General features: G+C 38.4%; 1 protein-coding gene across 1 annotated transcript in view; it reads left to right on the top strand.

Moving 5' to 3' along the window:
- Positions 1-6,911, top strand: part of ABHD17C (abhydrolase domain containing 17C) — a 29,716-nt gene extending 22,805 nt beyond the window's left edge. Inside the window, exons 2-3 of the mRNA XM_010293981.1 lie at positions 1,406-1,585; positions 5,400-6,911. Of these exons, the coding sequence (XP_010292283.1) occupies positions 1,406-1,585; positions 5,400-5,619 (400 nt within the window). The 3' untranslated portion in view covers positions 5,620-6,911. The remainder of the gene's footprint in view (positions 1-1,405; positions 1,586-5,399) is intronic.
- Positions 6,912-10,004: the final 3,093 nt, after the last annotated feature.

The raw sequence follows: 10,004 nt of genomic DNA on the forward strand, positions 1-10,004 counted from the left end.
AGATACCGAAAGCACCCTTATGCTCAGTGGTGTAGAAGTATTAAGAAAATTCCAGTTTCACAGAGGATACCATCCAGTCTAGTTTTACTACTTCATAAAACCAGGCAATCTTGATAGCCTGTATTTGGATGATTAGTACTGGATTATTCTTTTTCTATTGTAACTTTAATTATTAATTGATTATTATTCTATTGTAATTTTCTCTTTTGCACATATCCAACCATTTAGCTGCTGGAAAGTCAAGTACTATGCAGGCCTGCCATACACCTCGCCATCAGCTTGGCAAGGAAGTTGAAACCTTCCAAGTGTATGTTTGGTATAGCCTAAACTGTAGGTTTTGATTTTCATTGTCATAGCAGTGGACAGCAGGACTGTAGACAGTGTAGACTGTCAAAAAGACATGTTCTGCACAAATTATTTTCTACTAGAAATGTGTTCTCTTCTGCACTCGATTGTTCTTTATATGGCTTGCAGAAGGAAGTGGAGTTATACATAGAAATCTTCTGCGTAAATATTTTATAATTAACTGAGAGCTGTGATTTGCAGCTCTCCTAACAAGTCGTGGTGACCAAATGCTCGTTGTACGCTTCACTTCTTCCTAGCCACTGTCACCGCCTTCTGCACCCCTTCCAACTTCTTTCATATTTTGCATACTTTAAGTAAAAACTGAATTAGTATCATCCTTGACGTTTTTGCAGCTGTGAAACGGCACACAAGCTAGGAGAGTTTTATAGACTGGATGGGAATATTGGGGAGCCATCCAGGACTCCCTATGAACCCTTCATTTTATAGAATGGTGTATCTTTATCGTTACAAGATAAGCTTGACATTTTTTAAACTGGAAAAGAATGAGGGATAATTTACACTGATCAGAAATTGAAAAAATTAACAGAACCATCAGATTTTTATCCTCCTTGGTATCTTTAGCTTTGGTCTTTTTGTTCCAGCTGCACGGAAGGAAAGGTGCGCAGGGATTAACTACCTCGTTTAATAGTGGAAAGGTTATTAGCCTCCAGAGTATCTAATTGAAATTCCTGAGAGTGACTCTGGATGGGGAGAAGTCTAATTTATAACTTGCTGTGCTGTGGAGTGAAAGATAAGAGGTGTTCATGAAGATGGTGAAGATTAACGAACAAACTGATGTTCCTTCTTTGAGGATAGCTCTCTTCAGCTTGTGTATTTTCATTATTTACTTTACTGGACTGTTTCAAAGTTTAGACTTGTAAATACATGTCTCCTAGGAATAGATTTTAAAGAGCTACGATGGGTAGGAGAGATGCTTTGGGTATTATTCCCCTCTCCTTTTGTTTGTTTTGTTTGTTTGTTTTTTGATTTTGTGATGCAAAATGTGTTGGGTTTTCTGTGGTTTTTCTTCTTTTTGAAGGGATGTTTCTTTTCTCTACAGGTATGGTGTTAGTCCTGAGAACATTATTCTGTATGGTCAGAGTATTGGTACTGTCCCTACAGTAGACCTGGCATCTCGGTACGAGTGTGCAGCAGTAATCCTTCATTCTCCCTTGATGTCTGGATTACGGGTAGCTTTTCCTGACACTAGGAAAACCTATTGCTTTGATGCTTTTCCAAGGTACGTATAAATGCTACAAAGAGGGTTGTTCTATACTCAGCAGGCTGTTTAGGTGTTTAAAAGTGACTGTTGTGTAACTTTCCAGGGAACTTTATTGATTGTCACCTGCATTTTAAACTTGAGATACACACACCTTCTAAATCCAAGCAGAGATTCACCATGTAAGAAACAGGTTGATGTCAATCTCAAACTGACATGACTCGATGAACAAATAAAGTCTTTGTGTTTACAACTAATTTTTCTCCTGTTTTATATGTTATGGGTTGTTAATACCAGAATTTTTATGCTGTTAGGTTTTGGAATCGTAGCTTAACAACTGATAATACACTATTAAGTCCTTCAGGCTGATGACTAAAATTCGTGATTGTACACTCTTAATGTCTCAGTCAACTTTGATTTAGAAGGTAATATGATTATCATGAAATGGATGTGCTGTTTTTGAGGTGCTTGTTAAAATGTTGCTATAGTTTTACCAGATCAGAGAAAAAGGTGTAGATACTTGCTGCTTTTAAAGGGAGAAAACAAGAGAGGGTCAGAGGCTAGAGTGTTAGACTGGTGTGGTTCGCTTTTCAGCTTGGTTCTGCATTTCATGTATAAACTTGAGGGAATGCATTGAGTGTTTCTTTGCCTTTGGTCGTCGTAAGTAAAAGCACTTCTGCATTTTTGGTATGCTGTCCATATAAAATCACTGACAATACCAAGACTTGTATTTTGTTCCTCCCTGATGGAGATCATGTAAGATCCTAATGTCTGTGACCAAAATAAAGTAGGTTACTGCCCCTCTTGTGGAAGATTTTGAGCTTGTTTTAAGAAGCTGTGGCATATTTTACATACAGAAAGCTATATACAACTGTTTTTAACATAAAACAGTTGCCTTTATAGCCTAGTGTTTCATTTAGAAAAGCAATTGCAACAGTCCTAAATTAGAATGTCCAAATATTTGGGAATAGTAGAGGTCCTGGGAATAGCAGATGTTCTAGGAATCTTTTAAACTGGGTCAAATGAGAAGTTTTAAATTGTGGGAGAATACGAGAGGGGAAGCCGGTCACTTTACCGCAGTGTATATAGACCTGGCGGGGGCGGCGGGGGGAGGCACAGATAAAAAGCTGTGGTCTGTGAAAGGGAGAAGACAAAGCAGAGACTCACTGAAGTCTTGTGCAAAGCTTGGCTTTGCTTCAGAATGTCATGTTTGCAATAAGTGTAGTAGGGGATATTCATAGCATTTATGTTTGTTTTATTTTGGTTACAACAGATTAAAATTAGAAGGTGGGGGAGGCCATAGATATAAGCCTGTATGCCAAAACAGCTAGAAGTAATAGTGACCAAGTGACCAAGTAATAGTGGCTCTCACAGTATCTATGGCCAGTCCCCATGTTTAGAATTCTTCCAAACAGGTTAAGTAATTAAATTGTTGAAGGTGCAGTCAGAATTTGAAACACTTGTACTCAAACTCATTCATCATCCTCAAACCTGAAATCCAATATTTACAAATGCTTCTGTGAGAGGGGAAAAAACAAAGCCTTAAAAATAGCTCTGATTACAAAAGTAACAGTGATTAGCTGGTATCAGCCAAATCAAATAACAGTTTAAAAAAGAAAAAGTGGGAGGGGGAAACAGTGACAACAGATGTACTGTAGCACTGGAGTATTTTGTTCTTGCCCTACTGAGCTGTTCATTGCTGTCGGTCTGACTTCACTTACACTGCAAGCAGTGAAAATAAACAGCAGTGCACTTTTATGAATGTGTGCAGCTCAACTGTCCGTCTTCACAGTGGGAAACAAAATAGCTCTGTGTGCACCTACAGTGAATTGCTATTATGTGCATTTTATGTTGGGACTCCATAAGAATTTGGTCTCTGTAGATTTTTCTAGCTGCAGAGTGGTATGGCTAAGAATACTAAGTAAGTCTAATGTGCAGTTTAAATACTGCCTTATGAGTTGCTGAGTTGGCAATGGGACGCTTTCCAATTTTCTGCAAAATACAAATATTATCTAGCATAATGGTCTGTGAATATATGTGAAAAAATAGTTTTATTATCTGACTACTAAAGTGAAAGGGGTTTCCTGCAATAAATGAGAACTTAGTATATAGCCACTAAAATTATGTATAAACGTCTCTGTAGCTGTATGTAGCTGATCTGTCTGTCACATTGTGGAACTTGGAGGCAGACCCTTCACGGTCTTAAGACTTCAGTTTATATAGCATGTTGATTATAAAGTGTTACATTTGGCTATGATCTGGCTATTAATTAGGGATGAAAATTATGGGGGGAAAAAGTCTGTGTTATTCTGATATCTCTTTTATGTTCTTGGGATGTTTTTCTGTATTCAGCATAGTTGCACACAACTCAAGTTCCAGACAGGAAAAGTTAAATAGGCTACATTTACACTTTTCCTTTTTAAATGACATGAAGCCTGTTTTTTGGAGAAGTATTGCGACAGAGACAGAAATGTGTTTACACTCAGCTGTTTACTGGAATACCAATGGCGGTTCTCTAGAATACTAAATGCTGAGATTTATATGTGTGAGGTTTAGTGGTTCAGTCTACATCTTAATTTTTAATTAACTTCATCTTTTCATAAAACTGCTTTAAGCCCGTTTAAGTCACTGTATATTGGCACCTGTGTTTTTTAATAATTTTAAGCAGCCTTGATCACTTTGTGAAATCTCTAGTCTTACCAAAATTGCATGCTTTTGCATTCTTCAGGAGCAGGAAAATCCAAACACCTTTTATCAGATAGTGTAAAGAAATAGACTTGTCCTTCTGTCAAATCAAATATTACTGATACTCATTTTTCCAGCCACTTTATCCCATACCCTGCATAACGTCCTGAGCCAATTCCTCCGTTGTTTGATGTAATTGGAGCTGGTAGGCAGCTCAGAGTTCATTAGCACTTGGTGTCTATATACTGATTTGGAATTATTGGTAACTGCCAACATGAAATGTCTGTCTGGGAATAAAAGCTGGTGCCTGCATGAAGACAGTCGGAGAAAGCTGCTGTTACCACTTCAAAGTTCACGTGCTACCAGCATGCTTCACGGTTGGGGTTTTCTGGTCTGAACTCATGAGTGTGAAGGTGCCTTTGTCACTCTTCTCTTTCCTCTGAGAGGTAGTCACTAGCTATATAAGTGCAGCTGGAACAAAAGGAAAAAAGTTTACTTTAAGGCCATTTTGCAGAGTAAGTTGGTTGCATGACATAAAATCCTATGTGTTTCTTCTGGCTTGTGGTTAAATATCCTTGTGTAATGCTCTTTTCCCACAGTTTTCTTTCTTGCCATTTGAACGTGGACAATCAGTACAAAGAACACATTGTTTTTCTTTAGCTGAAACTGCGGGTTTAAAGACAAGTTCAAACCTCAAAGCTGAGGCTTTTTTTTTTTTTGCATGAGTCTTATGACCAGAATGTAGTTAATTAGTTCCTAATCTGTTAAATTGGAAGGTGATAATGTGTAATGTGAAGAGTCCACACTGGCAGCATGTGCCATGGAATCTTACTTGCCCCTCAGTGGTTTTTGTGGCAGATGTATTTCCTGGTTTGGAGTTATTTTTGTGCCAAACTTTATTTGCGTGCTGCCCATTCAATCTTTCTGTTGTTACAACTCGTGGTATGATGGTGATGGCAGTGCAGGCTCCTGTTACACGTGTGTTTTGGGAGCAAGCCTTGTTCTGTATAACCTGGGCACAATTCCAGTGCTTTGAGCCATTTAAAAGCATGCAGTGGTAACTGGATCCGGTATCAATAGTTAAACTTTCTTTAATGGTATGAAAGTGAAGGCCCCAACCTGAGCTATGTTTTTCTCTTCCATTCCCCAGCATTGACAAGATATCTAAAGTAACCTCTCCTGTGCTGGTAATCCATGGTACCGAAGACGAGGTAATCGATTTCTCCCACGGCTTGGCCATGTACGAGCGATGTCCACGAGCAGTAGAGCCCCTCTGGGTGGAAGGGGCTGGGCATAATGACATAGAGCTTTATGCACAATACTTAGAGAGACTAAAACAGTTCATATCTCATGAACTTCCCAACTCCTGAAGAAGCCTACCCGATTTTACCTCAGTTACTGTGAATGGAAGAAATTACCTGTTTTTGCACATGCTTTAACTGGATAGCTGTAATAGCTTTATACTATGAAGAAATACCCTGTCTTTAGGGTGTTCTAATCAAACATCTGATGAAATTTGTCTTTTATATCTGGAAATTATTCTACTAATGCACACAGATATGGTCAACTACTGTAATTCCAACAATTTTTAGCTTCGTTGCCCTGAAGGAAGTGGGAATACTAGCTGCTTATGGGGACACTTTTTACCTAGTGCTGTATTAATCGAAGATCAGTTTTCTCTGTCTCACTTCAGATCGTTTATAATTCTGTCCTACAAAGACTTTTTTTCCCAGTGCTCTCAGTGCGGAGAACACAACTGTTATGAGCTACAGCTTGCTCTGAACAATTGGTTTTGGGTTCAATCTAAGGGAGTATTTTCTCTGTAAAGTTTCTAGCTGTGGTATTGTAACTGGAAAGTTATTGTGATGAAGTTCCCCCTCCTCCCTTCTAGTGTTCTTTTGTTAACTTACTGATCTTCCTGAGTAAATTATTTAAATATAATTTTTCCTGAAAATAAACAAACTACTATATGGGGCTAAACTCTGTAACGACCTCTCCATTACGTGTATAAACATAACTGGGATATTCTTAAAGGAACGAGGGACAAAATTGCTTTTGTTTAAAATAAATGTGTAAATTTACTACTAGAAAACTCATTTTAATATTCAGATGGTCTGAATAATAGCCATAACAGACATTTCCTTCTGTAAAGCATTCCTGTAGACTTTTTAAAAGTACTGTACATATTTGAATTTACATTGTGCATAGATTCTTAATTGGTAGTTTTAATTTAAGTCTAGTTACAATAAACTGCAAAATTCTGGTTTGTATATGATTGAATACATTTTGTTAAAATATGTTTTTATCCCTATATTATTTTGCTATTAAAGTTTTATAAAGTTTCCAGGACAAAAAAATTTACACATTTATGTTTTGATGAATTTATGTAACTAAATTTTCATTGAGCTGATCTTTTTAGTTTAGAAGTAATTTGATTCTTCAACACTGGAATCGCACAGATTATGCATCAGAAATGCAAGACACTTAAAAATTGTTACACTACTAGCATAGGTCTAATTTTTCCAAATTTAAAGGCCTTAAATGTACTGTAAGCCTCAGATTGTTGTATAAATTGATTGCGATTGATTGCAGTTTGTGTCCTGTTGCTAAAATGCAACACAGTGATTGTAATGGAATAAAGGATGCATGGATTAGAGCTTGCTGAATTTTGGAATCTTATTTGGTGCATAATTTTCCATACACAAGGTGTAAAGTGCAGATTACTTGATAAAGTAACTTGAATTTCATTATTTAATTCCTTCCTTTCAAGGAAAACTCTCCTACAAAGCCACGTTCCCATGAAGCTTGGTATGTAAATCAAATGGAAAAGATTACTTTTTAAATGGTGTTCAGCTGGGTTTAAGTAACAAAGAAAAATGATTCATTGCCTAGAAGAAATGCTTGAACATAGTTGTCATGAGTCCTTATAACAGGGCTGCAGTTAATTGTCTGCACTTCAAGTGTGTCTGTCGTCTTTGATTATTCACTTGGCCCCCATTAGTGTAAAAGGAGTGGGGGGGCATGAGGACAGCCGTCCTGCTCCACGGCATCTGGATCCCTAGAATCTGGATCTGTACCTCGGTGTTGCCCAGGCTGGAGTTTGAAATGCTGCAGGCAGCAGGGCCCCCAGCTGTTCTCTTGGTGACTATTCCAGCCAAAATTGGCAGGTTTTGCCTAATCGTCACCTCACGCTTGCGACTTCCCTCCTGTATTTGAAATGTATCTGAATGTTCAGATACATGTCTCGGGGGTTTTTTTTATTTTGCACCTTTGTAAATCTGCAGTGGATTTTCTTCCATTTCTACATGTGTTCTTCCTGAGACTATAGCCCTGGGGAAACAAAGCTGATGTCTATGGTGTCGATATTCAAGACAATGTTTGAAAATGTAAGTCTGTCCATGTAGTGACTTGGGGCATTTTTTACCTTTTAGGCAATGTTTTTTGATACCCACATTGAACTTTGTTGCTCTGAAAACTTCAGCCTACAATGTTTCTTTTCCTCATGACCTCTTGTACCTGCCCTTTTACTTCAACGAACTGGTACTTTTAACCTTTTCCTTATAAATTGATTATTTTTCATTAATTACTAGTTTTCCAACTCCTGCAGTCCTTTTGTGACTTGTCTTTGGATTTGCTTTGCTCTTTGTCAATATTCCTCTGTTAATGAGAATGCCAAATCCGAATTCAACATTGTCACATATGTCCCATGGTCTCTGCACATGCAGCCCAAGTTCACAGTATTCTGGCTGAACACGAACTTCCACTTGTCCTCTTTTATTTGTCCAAATCCCTGCCTAACTAATTCTCAGAGGTGCCTTGCTGTTCTGGCTTCTGCATTGTCGGTTTTACTTTGGTGAAGTTCATCTGCGTTTAACTACAGCAATTGTTTTGCTGTTAATTAAAATGTTAATGACCTATCAGTGATTCACTGGTATGGATCTTCTTCCCTCTCTTTTAATTCAATAATTTGTTTACCTCTGTGGTCCCTTAAATAATTTTCCTTGTAGCCCTATTCCCATCCAGTAGTTCTTAAACGAATTCTGAAATGTTTATAATTTTCTGACATATCCTTTACACAAAATAAATACTAGTAGTGAGCTGCTTTATATTGTGAACTTGTGTCAAAGCATCACTATTTCAGGCATTTCAAAACACTACGGCTGGTCAATATTAGAATTATTGGTTGAAAAAACCTATAGCCAACTTACGAAACTACTTATAAGGCAGTGGGTTTCAGGTCCCTATTTGCTTAAAGAAAAAAGGTTATAACAGCATTTTTGAATGATGGGAAAGGGGGTGATGTGAGGTTAGGGAAGAGAAGCTTTGATTTGGGCTAAAAAGTAGTCTGTTCCAGCAAACTGCTAACATCCGTTTAAATGCATAATGTGGGCCTTTACAGGAACTTGTTATGCATATTTTAGAGCTACCAAGGTGTCACTGTAAAAATGGCTGGCTGTGCCTGGATAAACTGTGCAACAGGTCTTCCAAGGGTGTAAATGATCACTAACATTTTTTTTTAATGTGGATGCTCTATCCATTTTTCCTGTGTGACTTACCATCTTTCTTCATGTAGTACAGCTGTATGTGAAGTACAGCTTTATTTCAGGAAGGTAAGATGTGGCACATTTGTTTTTCTGTCACTAGTTGTCTAATGTTTGTACTTTTGAAAAAGCCAGAGGGAAATATTTGTTACAACTTTAAAGGTAGCATTTTCCAAGGAAGTTGATACGCATCTGTTTTAAATTTATGTAACTGTTAGAAATTTAACTTGTATTCACACAGAGAACTGTTACTTGTGTGGCCTCTTGATGCATTTTTTTCTCATTCTTCTGTGCCATTCCCATAACTTCTGGCAACCCCACTCTGAGCGCCGACCCTTTAGCTTTCAAAATGCCCAAACCTGTATTTACACTTAGTATTGTACACATCTTTTATAAACTCTGCATTGTATTTGCTTTTTCTAAATTATGCTAAACACAGAAACAACCAATGCACTTTCTTCCACTGGTTGTTTGTTCAACAGTGAACCTCGATTGCACTCGTTTGGAAAATGTTTTCTTCCCTAGGTCTATTCTCATGAATGTAAATTCATAGTCTCCTTTAAGTCCATTTAACTTATTTCTCCATATCCAGCCTCCCTCCTTTGTGGAATTAATCAGGCATTTTAGCTCTACAATGTCTTGTGTTGCAAATGCAGCCGTTTTGTACTCCCAGCAGTGGGTAAGGGTGGAGTGGCTCTTTGGTGGTGGGCACTCTGCTATTGGGAACGAGGTCAGGCACAGAACCTACCTTCTCAGTATTTATTGCTTTCGAAGTCCAGCAGTAATTCTTGGATCAGTGTGGGATGAATTCCAGAGCCGGAGCTTGTTTCAGCTGTGCAGTATTTGGGTCTCATAACTTTGTTACAACAATGAAAAGGACAAGCTGGTTCTTGCAGCAGGAGAGTGAGCACCAACTCTTTTGACACTTTGCTTCTGGCAACGTCTGGTTTTTGTAGCTGGCTTCCTGCGGTAACCAAACCCATTTTTCAGAAAGTGTTGGAGTAACATAGCTGCTGTATTTAAAGAAAAAAAAAAAAACAAAAACCAAGAAGACCCCGACGCTTTCAGCCTGGTACTTGTACATTGCCCTCTGGCTCCTGCTAAAGGTACGCGCGCTTTGTGGCGGAGCAGTGTGGCGGCGGACGGCGGGCGAGTTCTGCCCTGGGCCGCTCTGGCCCCTCTGCTCGCAGCTGTGCGCGGGGGCCGCCGAACGC

This window comes from Phaethon lepturus, unplaced genomic scaffold (genome assembly GCF_000687285.1).
Source record: "Phaethon lepturus isolate BGI_N335 unplaced genomic scaffold, ASM68728v1 scaffold15149, whole genome shotgun sequence".
NCBI lineage: Eukaryota > Metazoa > Chordata > Aves > Phaethontiformes > Phaethontidae > Phaethon > Phaethon lepturus.